Source organism: Ornithodoros turicata, chromosome 2 (genome assembly GCF_037126465.1).
Source record: "Ornithodoros turicata isolate Travis chromosome 2, ASM3712646v1, whole genome shotgun sequence".
NCBI classification, from domain to species: domain Eukaryota; kingdom Metazoa; phylum Arthropoda; class Arachnida; order Ixodida; family Argasidae; genus Ornithodoros; species Ornithodoros turicata.
Window position 1 is genome coordinate 118,821,786 of NC_088202.1, and position 21,433 is coordinate 118,843,218.

The 21,433-nt window shown below is 45.5% G+C and overlaps 1 protein-coding gene and 1 long non-coding RNA gene across 5 annotated transcripts in view; one reads left to right on the plus strand and one right to left on the minus strand.

The window, feature by feature from the left end:
• LOC135385983 (hemicentin-1-like) overlaps nt 1-21,433 on the minus strand; it is a 219,600-nt gene that overhangs the window by 77,542 nt on the left and 120,625 nt on the right. For all 4 annotated transcript variants that reach the window (XM_064615655.1, XM_064615653.1, XM_064615654.1 and 1 more), the window contains exons 2-5: nt 20,693-21,022; nt 19,895-20,221; nt 17,451-17,768; nt 2,556-2,849 (exon numbers count right to left, since the gene is read on the minus strand). In XM_064615655.1, coding sequence (XP_064471725.1) covers nt 2,556-2,849; nt 17,451-17,768; nt 19,895-20,221; nt 20,693-21,022 — 1,269 coding nt within the window. The remainder of the gene's footprint in view (nt 1-2,555; nt 2,850-17,450; nt 17,769-19,894; nt 20,222-20,692; nt 21,023-21,433) is intronic.
• LOC135385984 (uncharacterized) lies at nt 168-17,597 on the plus strand. Its single transcript, XR_010420548.1, has 3 exons — nt 168-227; nt 11,112-11,336; nt 17,528-17,597. It is a non-coding gene; the product is annotated as an uncharacterized LOC135385984 (long non-coding RNA).

The following is a 21,433-nucleotide window of genomic DNA, read 5'->3' on the forward strand; positions in this document are numbered from 1 at the left end:
TTTAGTTTCATTTAGCACACTTAAATGGTTGGCGTATTGTCGACAAATCGTTTGCTTGATTTGGTCAAACTTAAGTTAAATGTCATACGTACCTAGTTCTAATGCTCTCTACTAATTCATGCAGATGTCCTGCATGGAGGCAGGAGACGCACATGAAACGACGAACGCGACAGCCACTTAACCGAACCAAAACTCTGCTGCAAAATAGACGCCTCGGAACAAGCCAAGTAAGTACACAACTGTTCGATGCAATAGACAAAATAGGAGTAAAAAATGCAAGGGAAGCAGTACAGCTATCAATGGCAGTGAACAAGGTAATACTTTTTTTATCGGGTTTCCTGTCATTTGCGCATTCTCCATCGATCGCAGCACAGCGGTTCTTTGGTTGTCAACTCTGTACCGTTCAGGCGGGGAAGAAGGTGAAGATGGGAGTTTGAGATGCGGAACACGAGCCGAGTGGAGTATAACGTCATTTTGGGGAGACCGTTTCACAGTCTCACTTCACGGCATAACGCGATAAGGGCCCACGGTGAAACGCTCTGCGATGACGCTGGGTTAGCTCACACTGCGCTCAACGAATCGATCCTTTCCATAACAAAGTTTCGGTCTAGCGCGTTTCGCAGCCGACATGGTCGATAACGGAGATCCCTTAGAATAACGCGCCTCGTTCCCGCTCCCTTGTTTGCTTCCGAATCGCCGGACTGGCAACATTGCCTCGTATCTCGCGTTGCATTGCAATGTGGCAGTCGTGGACGTGCCAGCGTGTGCACTGTTGAAACAGCCAGCTGTGGCAGGGCGACTCAACTGTTTCTCTTCTGTTCAAGCACCAATGTCAATGGTTGTGTACAACATTTGAATACCAATATGTGAGTTATAACATGGAGGGTCAAAATCCAGCCATGCGGAATCTATTATTTTATTCCGTGTTAGCGCCGCGAAGCAACTGTGGCTATGAGCAGCGAAGAGATGTGGACAGATGGAGAGAGGACGACAGGAGTGAGTGGGGAACAGGGGGGGGGGGGGGGGGGTTACTCAGCGTCCTGGGCTGATCAGAACTACTACTGCACATCCATGCGGGATCAGCACAGATTTGAGTTGAAAACCACAGTACGGCAGCCGTATATAGATGTTAACTTTAATGTTATGCGATTCCTGAGACTTTGTGGAAGACAGCTTGTAAACTATCGGGAATAGCAGCACATATAGTTGTTTTGAGCAAGCTAGTAAGTTTTCTTGACGCAAAACTAGCTCTGCGAATATCGCCCTTATCTTCTCACATGTTAATAACGTTGACTGCTGCGAAGCGGATTTTGCGCAGTATAGACGATGAGGCAGTGGCCCTGGAAAAAAATAAAAATAAACGGATGGAGAATAAAGGAGAATAAAAAATCTAAAAATGGAAAACAATCTAGAGGCAAACATTTTGAATGAACCTCGGCCTCCATTACACAGATTGAGCCGTAAAAACGACCTCGTACGGTCCAGGACTACTTGTACCAGCGTTTCGAGTTCACCGCCGGAGATGTTTGCATTTGCTGAAGTAGTTCGTCTAGAAGTATACGAATCGCAGAGTACAGTACGGGAGGAAAAAAACTGAATTCCTCTATTTCCCGGGCAAGACGACTGTATAGGATTACGACGCTGTACTTCTTAGATACACGCTTCTGTAGTGGAAAGTCTAGCAGAAAGTTCATTCTGGTCGCCCTACCGTTTACAATGCAAACGCTTCGATAGGAACACTGCCGCTCTTCGCTTTGCGAGCATTGTTTCATCGGTGTTGGAGAAAACAGTTGTCGCGAGTGTTTCTTTTTTTGTTTAATTCCGTGTTAGCGCCACTCAAGCAACTGTACCTACGAGCGCAGACAGACATGGACGGATGGAGAGAGGACAGCAGGAAGGAGCGGGGGACGGGGGTCGTTATGCGTCCTGGGCCGACCTCAGGGGGAACTCTGCCGACATTCGTCTGTCTGAAAGCATGTTTGTGTTACAGATATCCGTATTCACATAGGTTCTCTGTTAATTTCATGTCTTATTGCACGTTTTAGGAAATTATAATATGCCATGTGTATCTTTCATAGCGGAAATATCGATGTTGTTTGTCGACAGCTTCGTGTTTACGTCCCGATTATTGTCTTATCCACATCACCACCGCCGTCTGCTTTGCGTTCTTGTGTGTTGCCATTTAAGGCATCCTCAAGCGCAGTTCTGAATATCCACTAAGCTTAGAAAACCGACGAACGTTTTGTCGTGGTTCTTGGGAGAAGCTGATTGGGCAGATAATAAGAAAATGGCGAAATAAATTTATTGGCTGCGGTGCGTTCGCAACTTTTTAGTAATCATGTTCTTATTGTATCACACGAAGAGATGTAAACCTGTTCACTGCTTCGGCAATTGTTATTGGCAATTGTTGTTAACAACTGCACACGGAATTGCCACTATGGGACCCCACGACGACCACGCATTACAAATTTCAACCTTTCCAGTTCGTCTGTGAACGTCAGGATCCATATTGCTCTTTGGTCTATCAAAAATTGAGTTGACATCAATATACTCACAAAAAACGTCCACGTAGATTGAGTTTGACGAGTTTCCCCGTCCGAAGGCGTTCTTGGCATGGCAACTGTAAACACCAGAATCACTGCGCGTGGTGTTGCGTATGTGCAACGTGTCTGGCTTGTGTAGCAGCGCAGTGTGATAGCGTTCGTTGCGTGGGAGGATGTCACCGTTACGATACCACACTACTTCGGTGACGTTGGGCGGATTTGAATTGTAGCGACATGTGAGGTTGCAGGGATGCGTCTCAGTCACGTTCACCCCATCAATGGGCAGCACTTGCACCGCTGGCGGGTCTGAAAGAAACAGCGTATTATGAAATTTAGCAAGTGTAGACGTTCAATAGAACAACTGTTCGATTTAAAAAAAAACAAAAAAACTTGAGTGTATAAACGTAGAAATTAGTAATTAATAACATTGGTTTAGGGTCAACATATATTATTTTTGCTGGTGATAGCGGCGTGTTTTGCACTGGCGCCTCGAATGGCGTCTTGCGTAAGCTATCTGTGTGGTGTGAGAATAACTGCTGGACGTCAATGTACGTGATACTAAGGCTGTCCTACTACAACTAAAACTACGTGCGAGAAAAATTAAATAGTGCAGAGGACCACAAGGGCGATAATAGAAAAAAACAAACAAATAGTTTAGGGGGAAAACTGGGGTAGTTTTACACACTCTATACACCACATTAGACATACAACTGTAACTGACGACGTAGCATTTTATTCATACTAATTAGGGGAGAGCAGTGTTGTATTCGCTACCAAAACGATGCACTCCAGCGGGAAGCAGGATACCGCTACCCGCTACCCCACAAAAATGTAGCGTGCTGCGGACCGTGGACACCGACGAGGATGGACACGCGCTTGGAGCATCCGCTGTTCAATTCTACCGGCGCCGTCCTAGCGTGAGGCCACCCGCATCGGCCCGCTGGGACATTCCATCATCGCGGCAATCATACACAGGGACTCTACCTCCTCTATTTGGTGACCCGAACAAAGAGCACCGCGTACGGTGTAATTCGGCCTTCACCCATCCCAAATTTTGCAACAGCTTCGACGGCATGACGCCGAGTACCGCATCCTGGAAGCCTCTCGACTCAATGACTCCCAACACCCGTGCAACGACCCCACCATCCAACTGCGGCTCGACTCCTTCGAACCTGCTCATTCACACGTCTCGGCCTGGTCACATTTTCAACGACTTCCTCTACTCGGCAAGAGACCACCGCTGTGCTACTGATGCCATATTGTGAAGTACATCTCTCAGGCACACACGCGCTTCACAACTACATCCACCTTAACTCCTGCCCGATGTTCACCGCACCCCGGCGATCCTTCACTGTGGGCCGCGATACTTGAACCTCGCGCTCAACTGCCGGTCGCGGCAGTCGACGCCACAGCGCGTTTCAGCCGGCGTCTCGGCATCTCACCACGGCTCGCACAGCTTCAGCCTCCCCTCCCCTTCCCTAGGATTCTCAGAGCTTCGGCTCCCCGGTCGCGGCACCCCAGGACCACGACTTCGACAGCGTCTCACTCTCTTCGCCGCTCTACTCGGGCTAACCGATCGTTGTGACTAACAAGCTGTGATGCTTCGCCGACGTGTGCCGTGCCGTCAATCTGTTCAACCGTACACGTCATCCACGGTCGCCCTCGCTGTCCTCCTCCAGTGAAGTCGTGGTCCTCGTCTGCTTTGTCGCCGCTCCGTGTCTGAGGGGGGGGGGGGGGGAGGTGATGTGGCGGAGCGGGGACAACGACGAGGATAGCGTGAGGCCACGAACATTTGCCCGCTGGGACATTCCACCATCGCCGATCAGGACTCATGTAGACGGACACCACCTCGTCTATAAGCGCAATACTAGCGCTGCTACTATATAATTTAAAAATGTAACGCGATACTGATACTGATACAAAATAAAAGTAGCATATATGCCGCTACTTTTGCGCTACCGCTACACCGTGTCGTAGGCATCTCGTTGCCGAATGTGTCTGAAGACTGTGCAATATTTATGTTCCCTCACATAACTAGCATGCAGCATAAAGTATACACTACATATAGCCAATCTATATTAAGCAGAGCTTTGCGCAGGGCCACCGCGCTATCCCTTGCGTACGCAAAGGCGAGAGCGTACTTTATACTAAAACTCACTATTATGAAAATAGAGGTAGTGGTAACGGTAACGGAGAAAAAATCCGTCGCTACCCCTATTTGTAGTGAAAATAATTTTTGCATTACCAACTTAAAATGTAGCGTGATAGCTACTTCCCTACTGAAAAAAGTAGCGAATACGGCAGTGGCGCTACTAATAGCGTCGGTATTTACAACACTGGGGGAGAGTCACCGTTTCGGCGATCAGCGCTGCCTTCAGCAGGACGTCCTTACGACATTATAAAAACCGGTGTAGTAATGTGGTCCATATTTCGTAGCTGCCAATGTTCAAGCTCCGCCTTGTTCAGCACGAAATATGGATGTAGGAAAATTAAAGTAATAATCAATAAATATGCAAAGGACTGCTTTCTAAGGTTTGTCTGCACGCAGAATCTCGTTGTGAATGTAAGTTTCTATCTTTTCGATAATAAACCCTAACAATTGTCAGTTTTGATCTCGAGCCCTGGGCTCGAACAATAATGCATCTCAAAACGTACAATTCATGGCTCGATCCTCAGAGCCTTATCTCGTACGAGAGCAAAAGAACCTTCGAATATGTCATCAGCATCCCCGGACGCCAATTAAGATATAAACTCAGAAATAAAAAGCCGTGCTCCAAAGCCCTGAACGGTCGACAACTCTCGCAGGAAAGATACATCAGAGCATTAACGATGTTTCGAGAGAGATAAAAAGGCGGAGCACGAAAGCGGCTCTGCACTAAATCACCTCCTTCCGCCAGTCTTGTAATTAATAGCGACTCAAACCCCCACGTGAAGGATATTTTATCCTCAAACGTCCGAATCCCATTGCAAACTTGAAGTCACGGTCCTTTGTTATCCCCGCAACACTTCGCAACGTTTGTTGCTGACTTGACAGAAACACCGACGATGCCCTCCCTCGGAAGATGCTCTTACTGTTATTTTTCTTTGGGAAAAAAAAAAAGCTTTCATTCTCCATCTACTCGATGAGAAGGTGTCTATGATACCAAAGCGAAAAGGTGATTCCTTGTAAACCTCAATAAACAGAGCCGGTGTTCCGAGAGATAAACTGGAAGAAAGACGAGGCAATGTTCCTGAAAGCGTGCATTGCTGTTTCCAAGTTGCTGATCTGGACAGGAGGTTATCCGTTCTTCTCTTGCTTTTCGCTATGTCCTGGAAGAGATTTTTTGTTTCTGCTGACGCGCCCTTTTTTGTTATCGGCAATGGCTATATGATACATTCGCTACAGCGTACATTGCGCTTCGTTCCTTCTTTGTGTCTGTCTGAATCAGTACAAGCAATGTATTTTATTCGCCATTGCAAGTAATGTACGTGTGTGATAACTTAATACCATTAATAGCAGGTTAATAGCATTGCGACTGTAAGTTGTGGTTTAGTGAAGTCCTGTACAAAACCGGAGCCTACACTCTCTATAGTCCTACCTGCTTTTCCTTTGTTCGTCTATCTTTCCACTGTTCTTCTTTGTGTGTTAAACAGTCAATGCAGAGTGAATACAAAGTTCGATATGGGTATCTGACTTCTGCTTGACTTCCGAATCTTTCGAAGAGAGGTGGCGAGGGGAGGCTATGTTTATTTAATATGAAAGGAAAGTTTAGCCAGGGTATGACCGTATTGCTATTTCCAAAAAAAAGAAAAAGAAAAGAACGAAAGTATGACCGTGAATGAATGAGGGTACAAAGCAACTCGACGTGTGCCCTGTCACCGTTCACTTACTGTTCACATAAGTACTCACAGTTCCCTAGTGAATCTTGCGTCAGTTAGAAAGTTTATCGTTTAGTTGTTGCACCGATATCTTATGTGAGCTGCACTAAGGTTCGTAGAGTTAGCTCAGTATAACCCAAGCGACCAAGGCGAAGCCTGGGTGTGCCCCAAGAGGTCTTGTACCGCTGCAAGTTGAGAAGGAGGTGAACTGTATGTCAGCTTCTTCATTGCATGTAGAGCAGATTGGAGTGTCAAGCTGGCGCATTTTAAACAAAACTAATAAAGTGGAGGCTGAGACGCAACCGATAGATGACATATTCTTCCCTCCTATAGCATACAGCAATATTTTGGAACGCGAAAAACAAAGACTGGAGGTAAACACACACACAAGCGTCACGCTTGTGTGTGTGTGTACCTTCAGTCCTTGTTTTTCGCGTCCCAAAATATTGCAGTATGCTATCCCACCAACTAGCGCAACTTTCTGCGCTTGTTCAGCCCCTCCTTTAGGGTGTTTTCACATGACGTCAAACGAACTCGTCTGACCGCCATGGTGGCGGTCACTTTTTCGACGCAGCTGCCGAGATTATCTAGCATTTGCTCGAAAACGAAGCCTTGAATGGTGTTTTGAAACCTGGTCGCGTCCGTACCCTTATTTTATCGCGAAGGCACTTCCTCATTACCGTTGTCATATTTTCTTTTATGAAACATATGGTTGTCGCATTGAAAAATAGCGCAGTTTGTCCTCTTTCAATGCCACTAGCACGAAAAGTGACCGTCAGTGGGAGCATGTCACGTCACTGTCACGTCACGATGTGACGCGTCAGAAAACTCCCTATAGATACATCATCTCGGATAGCGTAGTCCACCATTGCGTCAATAAACCGCAAGAAGATGTTGTTCTTTCGGTGTGCGCCAGGAGGAGCCACTCCCAAGCCGTACAAAAGAGTAGTAGGCAGGTGGGGACGGTGAGTTACACGCCTCTGACAGGCTCAGAATTGTGAACACATCTTTGTGGGTCACCAGCGCGGGTGGGCGTGAGTCGTGACGTTGCCCACATACGTGAGGCCGACAACGGCAAGCCCTATCAGCACCACCACCAGCGCGGGTATTTCCATGGGTGCCTACATCGCTTGGGACCCACTGGAAACACACACTGTGGCTCGAGGACAGAAGCTGGTCGTACGGTAGGGGACACGGTTACTGTTGCCAAAATACCGCATGCACGCGTGTTTAGTCCGCACGTACAAAATCAAAAGAATCACGTATGATTTGAAAATAATGCCATTGTCGAAAGCACAAACGTGCAAAGTTCATTAGGCAGGCACTGTAGCCCACAATACCGCATACACGCTTGTTTAGTCCGCACGCACAAAATAAAAAGAATCACCTATAATTTGGAAATATTGCAATTGTCGAAAGCTATAATTTGAAAACAATGCAATTATCGAAAGCGTAAATGTGCAAAGTTGATCAGGCATCCACTCTACTCCCAAATACCGTATACAGGCGTGTTTAGTCCGCACGTACAAAATTAAAAGAATGACCTATAATTTGGAAACAATGCAATTATCGGAAGCGGGTTTGTCTAAAATCAGCCCTCCGTGGTTTTCCTAATCTAAAATGTCCAGGTGTTGCAAGACTATTTCTTTCGAATAATAAACACGTGCAGCACACGGTCCATCTTCAAATACAATATTAGCACAGCACTTTCAAGCGCAACGGAGGTAACATGGGACGGCGAATTACTGAAAGACGGTATTAGCTAACCATGTGCCCAACAGTACATGCAGACGATCATGGAACGCACATCACTGATGACTGCTGCGGGGACTTCTGGAATAGACTTATCCTTGGTGCATTAATATAAAACAAAAACAGGAAGAAGCCAGGAAGTAACTCTCGTGTAATCTATAATCTCGTGTAACTGCACAAACTAGCCACCGCAGACTGAGTCGTTGCATTTGGTGCCAACCTATTTTCAATGCTGGCGTCTCCAGCTCGATTCTCACTCGCCTCTCCAAGTCGCACAAAGACCCCAAAGAAGTTTCCTGCCCCTCTACAATGCAGTTTTTTTTTTACTTTGCACGTTTCATTGTTCTATTTATATTTGTTACAATTGACAACCATTACCACAATGAAATAATTGCAAGAAAGCAAGCAAGCAAGCTAGCGAGTAGAAGTCATAACACTAGGGACAACGAAGACCGACACGCATAGACACAGCCTCAGGCGTTGAGAAATCTCCTTGATAAAGGCTTTTACAGCACTCAAAGTCAGGAAACGAACACAAAAAGAAAGATGTGAAAAGAGACAAAGTCTCTGACAAGTCCTTGTCTCCGCCTGTCTATCTGTTTGTCTCTCTCTCTCTGTCTGTCTGTCTGTGCGTGCGTGCGTGCGTGTGTGTGTGTGTGTGTGTTTTCGTTGTCCCTAGTTTCGAAGTTTCATTGTTAATATTATAACATGTTTAAATTCTGCGACGAGCCCCCTGCATCCAAATTCCGTCATGCACGATACACATTCCGTTTCACTTCCTTAACAGTTTGATGCGGTTACCTAATGCGTATTGCTATTCCTATATCATGCACGGAATTTCGGAGGCGTTCGTCTTCCTGTGCTACGTCCAGTTGTTCCTATTAACTTCCCTTATAGGCATTACACTCACATCAACTCAGTTTCAGTGTTGCTTAGAACGTAAATCATGGAGATGTTGGCCTCATGTGTGGCTATTCCAGGGAGGAATTAACTCGGAATTTTTGCCCCTCCTATTCGAGGCGACACTGTGAAGGCAAGTGAGGCCGTTTATAATGTGACTGCCGGCGACGGTATTGGTGATACTGTCGTCGTGTTACCCAGAGACTACCACCGATATTCACGGATTCGCGAATTTCTTCGGCACACTATCGAAGAACAAAAAACTTGCTTCGGAAGCGTGTCGAGAATCTGTCCGCTACGCAGAGAAATCACTACACAAAAGAAAATGAAGAACACTTATGCTCCATTGAAGTTTCTCGCACCAATGCGCAACATAAATTAATTGTCAGCTCTCTCTGTATTCGCGCATAGCCGCGAAGTGTCACTGCGACCGTCATCTTAAAAAAACGTTCATTTCAATAGTTGCCATATCCCAACTTTTTCATTCCTTCTTTTTTTTAAATATATAATCGAACTCAAACTCAAAACCTTTTTCGTTTTCTAGTATTGAATGCTCCGCGTGTCATAAAAGCTCGACCAGCTAGAATGCGTTTCTTACCGTACCGTCACATCAGCGCGACGTCAGCGGCACTCAAATCCTTATCCCTTCTATGAGAAATGCATCTTCAAAAAGGCGCGCACAGACATCGACTACTTTTACGTCGCAGCTTTCGGTGATGTACGAACACGGGAAACGGCTTTGCAATTAGCATATAAATCTGCTGTCAATCCGGTGAATTTAGTAACATACTTTTGTCGAAGGGCGTAGACAACGAAACCGGCTTTAGAAAATTTCGGCGCAAGTTGAATCTTGTCACGGATTGAAATGACTTTTTCCCTGCCTCTTTCTTCGTTGGCAGAGCTAGCTGTGATCGTCGTGGAATACTCAGCGAAAGAAAGAATCATTCAACTGCGAATCTCTCAGCGATGGAGGGAGGTGTGACAGGTCCATAACGTCCATTTGATTATCTGGACCTCGCTGGCTTTCTTTCCGCTGCCTTTGAGAAGTGTTTGCGTGCATGTTCGCTGGTACGAACCGGTTCATACTGAGAGTATATGCATGCATGTCTGCGACGCATGTAAGATTATCTTTGGAAAGATGTACAGTTTGCGGCATACTTGTCTGGAATCGACAGCTTGCGGTTTATCCTGTCTGAAATCTACAGGTGTTGCAACCATGTTTCTTCCGCCAAATAAACACGTACGGCATGCTACCCAGTACGTGTTTATTAGTCGAAACAAACAATTTATTTTGCAACGCATGGAGGTTCCACGCCGGATAAACCACAAGCTATCGATTCTACACACGTATGTCGCAAGCTGTACTTTGTTGCCAGCTATGAGTTCGTCATCAATTCAAGGGTTCGTTTCTGCAAACGCCTATTCTCTGCGTTCTCATAACTCGGTCGTGTGCCCGCCTGGTCGAATCTCGTAGTAGCCCACATCAGAGTCACTAAATAGGGAGCAGAGTAGCAACACTGAGCCACGCCGGCGAGCGTGACAGCCATCTTGGGTCCGGCGCTGCTGCGTCGCCTAGCAACGGGACGCCAATCTCCCCCTTGTCCGCTGGAGAACAGCTCGCAACCGACGAAACCGGTTTTGGACGGAGGGGACTCAACATGGACGGTGCGTTCTTGGAAGTAGAAACCACGTGACATGATCGGCCCAACCGCGGACACCGAGCGGCGGCTCCCGCGAGGAAAAGGAATGCGATACTCTGTACCCCCTTTTAGTGACTCTAGCCCACATAACATAAAAACTAAGGTGGCTACTTCCGGGGTACCATCTTGAGTACTTTTGATATTATGGTTCTCCGTACTTAATCATTACTAATGCGCTAAGTCCCTCTATTAATATCACGTTTTGAACTTATTTTGAACACTCGAGAAGAAGAAGCTGTTTCAGAGTCATTTGCAACGTAAATGAAGCATATATGCCACTGACTACTCTGTCAGTGGCAGTTGACAAGGAAACACTTTGCCTTCATTGCATGTAATCGACGATTTTCTATCGTTACAGCTTCCGGTCCCGTCCTGCCTTATCAACTACTGTTAGTGTACCAAGACACGTTTCCTTACACAAACATGCCCCAACATTGGATCGTCGTATAACCACATGACTGTCTTCGTCACTCGACCTTTCTACTAAAGCCTTGATCACCATCGCCCTGGACTACTCTGGCAGTGGCAGTTAACAAGGAAACACTTTGCCTTCATTGCATGTAATCGACTGTAATCATTACAGGTGTGTATTATGTTCTGATATTAGTACAAACTACTTACATTGTCACTGCCACTGCCTCTTCCTTAAAACGTGTACTTCTGTTCAATGTCTTCCCCAATGGAAAAGTCAGGGTCACACGTATCTTTGCCCACCAAAGATATCAATAAGGTATGTGAAGAATTACGAAAGGAAGTTAAGAAAGAATGTAAGGAAATGAAGGACACAATTGAGCGTGAGGTGCGAAAAGAATTACGAGGATTAAAATCCAGCATTGAGTTTATGGATCAGACAGTTGAAGAAATTAAAGTACAGTCGAGTGCAATGACAAAGAGTTGCGTAGGGAAGTGGACACACTTTGCAAGCGGTTAAGAGAGCAGGATCGCCAGGTCGTACAGCTTCAGCAGCACTCACGTAATGCAAATATTGAGATAAAGGGCCTTGCGTTTACATCAGATGAAAACCTCCCAAATATAATTAGACGTATTGGTGAACTGATTGGTGAACAGATAGAGGTTGATGATATTGCTGCTTGCCACAGACTTGGACAAAAATCTTCAGACGTTCAGCCTGCGAACATTGTTGTACAGTTTCAGCGAAGGGCAAAGCGTGACGCAGTATTAGCCAAAGCAAAAAGGCAACGCATTACTTGCACGGATTTAAACATGCCGGTTAATAGTCCTGTTTATATAAACGAGCACCTTTGCCCTGCGTTGAGGCTACTCATTGGTAAGGCGGTATCTAGACGGAAACAACAAGGATGGAGGTACAGCTGGATAAGTCGAGGGAGAGTGTTTGTGCGGAAAGACGAGTCCAGTCCTGCTATAGAAATTGCGTGTGATGATGATTTGTTGCGAATTGCATGAGCGACAAGACGTCACCGTTCTTTTTCATTGTCTGTTCTTAAATGCATTCTGAATCGATTGTACCCACTGATAATCTTCGGGAACGGTTGCCTGCTGGGAATAGTGTAAAATGTTTTCATGTGAATACAGAGTCCTTAAGAAACAAGCATGATAGACTCAATATTTTGTTCAACGATGTTGGTTTCTCATTTGACTGCATTATGTTATCTGAAACATGGTGTGAACAAGAAGGAGATGAATTTCACTTAGATACTTTTGATGCATTTTATTTGAATCGGAAGTGTAGACGTGGAGGTGGAGTAGCAATTTTGACGCAGAAAAACCTAAAGTGTCTATATATTAGCGAGTTTACTATGTCTACCAATGACATAGAACTTATCACAGTTCATTCCGGAAAACATTTCTTTTCGACATTATATCGACCACCGCATCGGAATATTCCGAAATTTTTGGACTATTTGGAGAAATACTTATCTTTTATCAATGAAAATTGTTATCACCTGTATCTCGGGGGAGATTTTAATGTAAATTTAATTAGCAGTAATACTCCACAACAAAACCTTAGTAGATTCCTGGAATCTAATTTATGCGTTAACGTTATATCCCATCCAACTCGCATTAACGTTTCGTCGTCAACGCTTATTGATCTGTTTGTCACGAATAATGGTCAAATGAACATCTCAGCTGGTGTTATGGCCTGTGACATAGCAGATCACCTACCGATATTTATGTTTGTGGATCTTTGTGTACCTGTTAGTAGAAATGCAAAGCAAAATGTATATTCTTCTCCACCAATTACTCAAGATGGTCTAAGCAACTTCAGGAGATCCATCGAAGAAATCAGCTGGGATTTCTTATATTCTTCTCTTGATGTAAATGTAGTTTATGATAGCTTTCTCAGCCTATTAAAGGGAGCATATGAAAGAAGTTTTCCAGTAATAACAAAAAAACGCTGCCGAAGAGCTCGTAAACCATGTATGACGACAGAAATAATCAGTACGATCTCTAAACGTAACAAATTATTTCACACGTTCCTTAAATCTCGAAGGCAGCAGGATTATGATCAGTTGAAAGCATGTAGGAATTTTACGAACAAGCTGATACGCCAAACTAAAGAACGATGTTATAATTCGCTGTTCGACTCTACATGTGATATCCGAACGGTATGGCGTAATCTTAATCGTCTTATGAATCGCTCCGTGGGAGATCACTCAACTGATGAGTTTACAATTAATGGTGAAACACTCACTGGTAAAACATTGGCAGACGTCTTTAATCAACATTTCAGTAATATAGGGCCTAGTGCTGTGCACTCACAGCCCCCTGAATCGTGTCAATTCATAACGACAAATTCAGTCTATTTTTTTTCCAACATCTGAACCTGAAGTGATGTCCGTATTTGCCAATATGAAAAATTCTAAAAGCTCTGACATTGATGGGCTTCAAATCCTACCTATCAAGTATGTGCTAGACTTTATCACCCCCCACTTGGTTTATATTTACAACTTAGCCTTGTCGTCGGGCACGTTTCCTTCCCGGCTGAAGAATGCGAAGGTGGTCGCAGTTTTGAAAGGAGGTGACAGAAATACCTTATCTAATTATCGGCCGATATCAGTCCTTCCCGTATTATCAAAAGGTCTGGAAAGCATCATATTGAATAGGCTAATATCATTTTTTTGATAAACACAACATAATATCTAATTCCCAATACGGTTTTCGTAAAATGCGATCTACAGAAACTGCGCTATTAACTATTAAGGAGCAAATCCTGTTGGATTTTAAGTGTAAGAATATAACATTAGGTATTTTTCTTGATCTAAGTAAGGCTTTTGACATGCTGAACCATGACACACTTTCTTGTAAACTTCAGAATTATGGTATACGTGGAACTCCATTACAGCTCATTATATCATATCTCCAATGCAGGAAACAAAATGTAGCTATAGGGCAATTTATTTCCGACCCTACGGATATCAAAACTGGCGTCCCCCAGGGTAGTATCCTTGGGCCACTGTTATTTAACGTGTATTTAAATGACATAGTTCATACTTGTAAATATGCTAAACTGGTTATTTATGCAGATGACACCACTCTGTTGTTCTCTGGCCAAAATGCTGACTCCCTTATAACTATGGCAAACGAGGATCTGCATAATCATTACCAATGGACGACAAACAATTCACTTAAGATTAACGCAGGTAAAACCAAGGCAATTCTATTTAGGCCAAAAAATAAGCAGGTCTCCTTAACTGTGTCGCTAAAAATTGGTGGTGATAACATTGAATTTATTAATAGTCAAAAGTTACTCGGTGTTTATTTTCAGAGCAACATCACCTGGGACGATCACGTTGAGCGCATAAAACGTAAAATATCTAAATCTGTAGGAGTCCTCTGCCGAAATCGCTACATATTACCTACTAGGATCAAGTTAATGGTCTATAATGCTTTAATTCATTCGTACTTAAATTACTGCACCCTAATTTCGTGGACAACGACACATGGTAATTTACACTCTATATTAAGGTTACAGAAAAAGAGCCTGAGGAGTATAGCTCAATTATCGTCTCTAGACCCTGTAGACAGTCTCTTCACCAAGTTTGATATCATACCTGCACCGAAGTTATACCATTATCGACTACTTACAATATACAGGGTGTCCACGCTAAGTGTGAACACATTTTTTTAAAATATATATAACACTTTTTCCAAGATGAAATCAATTGCAATATAGCATATGCTGAAGGGCAGTCCCTAGCAGGGTATTAGCAAAGTCCAAAGGCAATGTCTTAATTAACTTTCATTAATTAACTTTTAAATTATAAAAGCTACAAAGTTGTCCCGATGAGCACATCTGTTCCTTTCGGTCACCTGATGTCGTAGCCGTTTTCAGAACAAGAATCCGTTCGATAGATCGCCCGCAAAAAAATCGAACAGCGAATGGTCACGAAGTTCCTCGTGAATGAAGGCGTAAAGTGATCTGAAATTTACAGAAGACTTCGGGCTCAGTATGGCCACGATACACTTAGCCGCACCAAAGCGATTGAGTGGTGTAAACGGTTCCGAGACGGCCGTACATCAGTGCAGGACGATCCCGGCCGGGGCGGCTCAGAGCCCACTGTCAGAGTTCCTGAAAACATCCAACTTGTGGAGCGCCTGATCTTCAAGGACCGACGGATAAGATGTCTCGAACTGGCTCGAAACTTTCTGTGGACCTTTTTGTGGGAACGTTGAACACTATCATTCATGAACACCTCCAGTTTCGGAAAGTTAGTGCCCGTTGGGTCCCGAGGCAGCTCTCCGTGTTTGACCGGCAGAGAAGACAGGAAATCTCCCAAGAGCTAAGGTACCGTTTCGACTCTGAAGGACAGCCGTTCCTTGATCGGATCATCACGTGCGATGAAACGTAGGTGCACCATTTCACTCCTGAGTCTAAACGCGCATCAAAACATTGGAAGCATCCAGGCTCGCCAGAGAGAGCAATAATAAACGCTTGAAATAAACCTCCCAATAAGTTCCGAAGCACCCCGTCTGCGGGTAAGGTCATGGCCACGGTTTTCTGGGGCAAGGCTGGCGTTGTTCATGTTGATTTTCTGCCCAGTGGTACCACCATCAATAGTGCATATTACTGCCAGGTTCTCAGGGATGTGCATAAGGTGCTGAAGCAAAAGCGGCCGGGCCTGATCACCAAAGGAGTCCCCCTCCTTCAGGACAATGCACGCCCGCAAACTGCGCATCTCACGACACACACTTTACAGGAACTTGGCTGGGAGTTGTTGCCACATCCCCCTTACAGTCCAGGCCTCGCCCCCAGCGATTTCCATCTCTTCGGGTCACTGAAGGCGTTCCTTGGGGGCCGCCACTTCATCTGCGACGACGAGATCAAGAATGCGTTCCGATCATGGCTGCTGCGCGCGGTAAGGATTTCTACGCCGCTGGCATCCAAGCCCTCGCGAAACGCTGGGACAAGTGCATTAGTGCAGCTGGAGATTACGGCGAAAAATAAAACTAATTTCTCACCTGTAAGTTCACTTTACTTTTGCGAGAAATGAAAAGTCCCTGTTTGACCTGAACACCCCTCGTATCTTCTATGCGCCAATTTCTACTACATGACAAATTTGGTTTATAGTATCCATTCAGGAGGAGTCATCTCAATATCTCATCCGAATACAAAAAGGCCCCAATGACCTTCATTTGAACATCCTTTATTGCTGATATAGACAGAGCGCCATTCTCGACGCTACAAGAAATAACAACGCGCGCGGTAGGCGGCGGAAAGTACGATTTCTCTATGCGCCAAGAATGAAAATGAAGGCCCTCCACTTCCTCGCAAATTTCGCATCTTCTCATATACTTATACTGCGAGGTTCAACAGAGAAAATGACTCCCCGCCTGTTTGGTGATCAGCGTATCTCGACGCAGAGAGTGAAAAGTTGTGGAACGCGCTGTTGCACAAAAGGAAGGATGTCGAGTATGCAGGTCACATTCCAAATGAATTCTCCGAGGCTTCGGATGCCTTCTTTTGGATGCGGCTTGATATACAAGGAAAAGCACTCTGCCCCAAAACATCAAGTGCGTAAAGGCTTGTCCGTTTGTTTGCAGTCTTCGTCCTTTCCGAACGAAACTCTGCGAAGTTAATATAACTTGTCGATGCAACACATTGCGTGCAGCATTTATTAGTGCTTTAGGTTGCGTTTTCGATACCGCCGGTGTGTACGTCGGTTGTGCTGCTTTGCTAATGGTTGTAACTGCCGACGCGCTGTAAGAGAACGAAATGCATCTTTGTGTGACCAGAGCGACTTCAGTACGACTTCTGCGAACTTCAGTACCCAAAATAACCCCAATGCATAGCTATCGACCCATATCATGGCCCACGATTCGTGCACTTTTTTACGCTGTGAGCGCGTTGCGTGCGGAAATGTATCAGCACAGTTATCTACGAAAGCTCCTGCACAAAACTAACACATCCAAAACATTTTTTGTTTGTTTTATGTGCCTTCTTTTTTTTTTCCTGACTTGCTGCACCCTTCAACATTTTTAAGTTCATCTCTGCTTCCCCTTTGCTTTTTTCTTTTTTTTTCTCTCTTTTGTTGTTGTTGCTGTCGTTACATTTTGCGTGAGCTCGCAGTTCGAGACAAAAACTCTTGAAATAAAGAAGAAAACAGATGCTTTTTTTCCTTGCTCTCCGATGCGGTTTATGCTGCATCACCTCGACATCCCCTAAAGAAACAACGTTCAAATGTTGCCAACTGAGCAGTAATAAATGAAAGCTTACAGAGAACTTCGAGGCGAACCGCCTGCAGAAGAGGTACTTCGGTCCTATTCTTCAGCACCTGGTTTGTTCCCTTGCAGAAGAAATCTGCTTGGTGATCGTAGAGACTGGCCACGAACACCAGAGTGCTGGACGTCCTGTACGTGCCGTCACTCATAGCTTCTGTCGACGGTGGCGGCTGTGCCCGGGCCATCTCTGAACGATTGTACCACGTGATGTTCGCTGCCGGACGAGCACCTTCCACGATGCAGGTGAGTGAAACCATTTCTCCCGCAACAACTGGGTAGTTAGGGCCACGTAAGCGCAATGCCAGGGGTCGAACTGAAATGTGAAGATCAGCACATCGTGAAGTTGCTGAACGAGATTGACCTGCTCACACGGTACAAGAAATATTCATATCACTCGCACTTCCCAGAATATTCCAACCGCATCGAAACCATTTCGAAGACTTGTAAAACAATTTCTTCATATGCGCGGTTCCTGTCTGCTTCATGGAAGTAGCTCATTAAATGCACCCGCACCGAGCTTTCTAAATTTCCGCACTTCCTGTGAAAGTCAGGCTAATAAGCATCCCAGGATAGCTTCGTAGCCTCCCAGGAGGATTCGTATCGCTAGACTCATTATTTCCTAGACGGCGCACACAATAAACGCAGCTGTTTTTTCTCCCTCCCTTACTTGTTCCCTCCTTTTCTTTATAATATACATATCCCCCCTTTGTGTTTACCGTGAAAAAAATAAAATAAATAACTCTGTCGAAAGGACTGTTCTGAGAAGATGAGACGTATAGTGTAAAAATACCAACGCAAGAAAGGGACACACGCTTGCTGTAGCGCATGTCAGGTCAGCGCATTCCCCTGGTTAGGCCGTACACGACGCCCGTTGCCACGTGCGGTAGAGATGTGCTGAACCGCCTGCGGTTTACCGGGTGCACGCGTGCCGCCTCCGCAGGCGTCTCTCCACAGGGACGTCCCATCAAAAGCGAGAGCTTCTGAGACGGCGGATGACAAGATGGCGATCGGCAGCTAAGTCGAGTTATTACCTGTATAGCGAATATTCTCGTTCTCACATCTGAGCCTTTGTGAAATCGACACAAACGCAGGCTTTCGATTCACTCGTCGTGGCGATAGCGCATTCGGTTCTTGTGTACAATGTTTACCGTGCACCATCCTGACACTATGACGGACATTATCTTGCACTTTACTTATCCGTACTTCCTGAACTGTATTACAACTTCGGCCCGAAAGGTCATTTTTAATACCCTATCCTTGCATGTCAGCAGTGCTTTATAATGTAGGCAGTGATGACATTATACTTCCTCCATCATGCATTCGCCTGCCAGAAAACGTGAGCGCCGCCGCGACATACCTTCGAGTCAATGGCACTGTCAATGCTCTCGGCGCAAGAGGCCGGAAGAAAACAAGAACGTGACGCAACTTCCGTTCACGTCCTGATTGGTGGTGGGTGCGCGGCGTGCCACTAAAAATCGTGCACTGCGCGGTCGACGAAAAGCTCAGGCGGCTTTTCACGACCGAGGCAAGAGATTCCCGCGCTGCGTTCGCGTTTTCGCGCACATTCTCTGCTTGTGGACAGGCCGCTTTGAAATCTCTTGACTGCAGATGTCGGCACTCGTGCTCACTCGCTCCGTGCACAGCTTTTCGTATACTCACTCATTTGCCACATAATGAGCATGCTCCTACGTGTTGGTGTGTGAGAACATTTCAATATGAGCAACACGCAAAACTGGAGTGGATTGGGTTCCATTGTTAGGAAGAGGTCAGGAAAAAATAGTTCGCACTCGTTCCGTGAACGATAAAAGGACCTGTATCAAACACCCATTGCAAGGACAAGTTGAACGGACGGTCTTTCCTACAAGTGATGCGCATAAAAGAGGTACTGACTTTTTGAAGCGAGACACAACATCATCTCCAACTCTGCCATTTACTCGTCCCAGATGAACCTATCTGGGCTTTAATGGAAAGACCACCGTACACGCACGTACACACGAGTCCGGTATAAGTGATCAAAAATGTGTTAATACAGCATGTCGCACCACAAATAGGCTGGCACACCTCACGTGTAAAACCTAGTCCAATATCTTGTATCGAACACATTTGGTAGCGCTAACGGTGTAGGTAGCCAAAACAGAGAATATCTTAATCACCATAGGCATTTATATTCAATGCCGAAACATACGATGGAGTAATTCGGTCAGCATATTTCACTTAGACGAAAATATCGTGCTTGACAGGGTCAGCGCTGCAAGGTGTACGACACCAAAATATATGCACCCTGTAAAATTGGTCCAACATGGCAATACAAGGTCACTCCTACTGGAACTTGGCGCTACCTGAGCTATAGTTCCACCTGGGCTACCCACAATATGTAAACAAATACCACGTTCACACAACATATGGGAAGACTTCGTTGGCTATACATAGTTCACATACCGTGCACGTCGAGCTTCACCCATTTTACAACGGGTGCTGCTGTGGCCTTGGTTACGACGACACACTCAAGCTTAGCACCGAGGTCATACCGCGAGAGCACAAAGCGCGCCGTAGAGGTCACGTCATGGATTCCACGCAGGTCGGGCATGATGGATGTCTTGACGGGAAGTTTTACTGACGAGTTCCGCCACAGGACCTGGGGCGCTGGACGGCCGCCTGATGAGACGCAGTCGAGCACAACGGTACTTCCTTCCAAATAGGGGCCCAGCGTTGTACCATTGGTCAGCTGTTTGCCGTCCATTTTTATCACAGGCTCTTTTGGAGTAACTGCGGTCGGGAAAGGCACGATATCAAGTACACGCTGCTTGTGACTGCAATAAGTAGACCCCTTAATGAGTTTCAAATAAGGTTTCAGTGTTACAAGTCCTTCTGAAGGATTCTGCTTCACACAAATCAGGACACATCGTACTGCTTCCTGTTACAAGTTCTGAACACACGATATTGTGCGTCTGTATTTCATGACATGGTTCTGACATATAAAGATCTCTATTCAAAGTGCGAACGTCCCGGTAGAACAATGACCGGTAAATTTACGAGTGCAGTTTACAGCCAACCTCTAAACCGCACAGACAAATGCTGTCATTATAATTGACCAAAATATTCATAGCTTACACTCGTGACTTAAGAAAGCATTACAAACGACGGGATTGGAGAAGAAGCGCTCCGTGGTTTACTTAAGGTTAAAGTTGCATGCGTACGTGAAGGCACACTCTATAGAGAGCGAGTAAACGCACTTACCTAGTGTTTGTAGACGTGTAAACGATAAAGATGGGCACTTTCCCTGGACGTAGGTGACATCACACTTGTAGGTGCCTTCGTCCTCGACGGACAGAGGCTGTATACGGAGGTGGGCCGACGCGTTGCCCGGGTGGAAGGTTGCACGCTGCGGTTCACTCAGCGGACCCATCACGCGGTTCACAGTCTCCGAGAACAGGTACACTCGCTCCCAGTCTTCGGACACGTTCTTTGTCCACGTGATGAAGTAGACGCGACCACAGCTCGCTTCATCCACTTCGCACGGCAGAACGGCCCACTGGCCCACGAAACCTGAGACGTTATGCTCCCGTCCTGCGCAAGGCATCGTAAATATTAGGCTAGACGAACACATTTGTATCGCTGTGGTCGTAACGTTATTTGTACCATTTACTAATAGGTAAGAGGAAAGGTGCAACTACGGCTACTACAGGCATACGAACTTCACGTGTTGGTGATAGTACACGATGCTTTTTCAAAATTGCTTCTGCATCCTGTGTATTATGAACACATACTAGCAGCTGCCATAGTTTTTGTTGTCTTGATGCAGTTCGTATTATGCGCATAAAACATCTTTCCCCGTGTGCGCAAAACTCTTTCCTTTTTTCTTAGTGTGATAACGCTATTGAACTCTTTGGCACAATATGGCAACACATCCGCAGATACCGCATGCACATGTGTGCTAACTTGCAAGATAACATTTTCGTTATATTTTTTTCAGTGAGC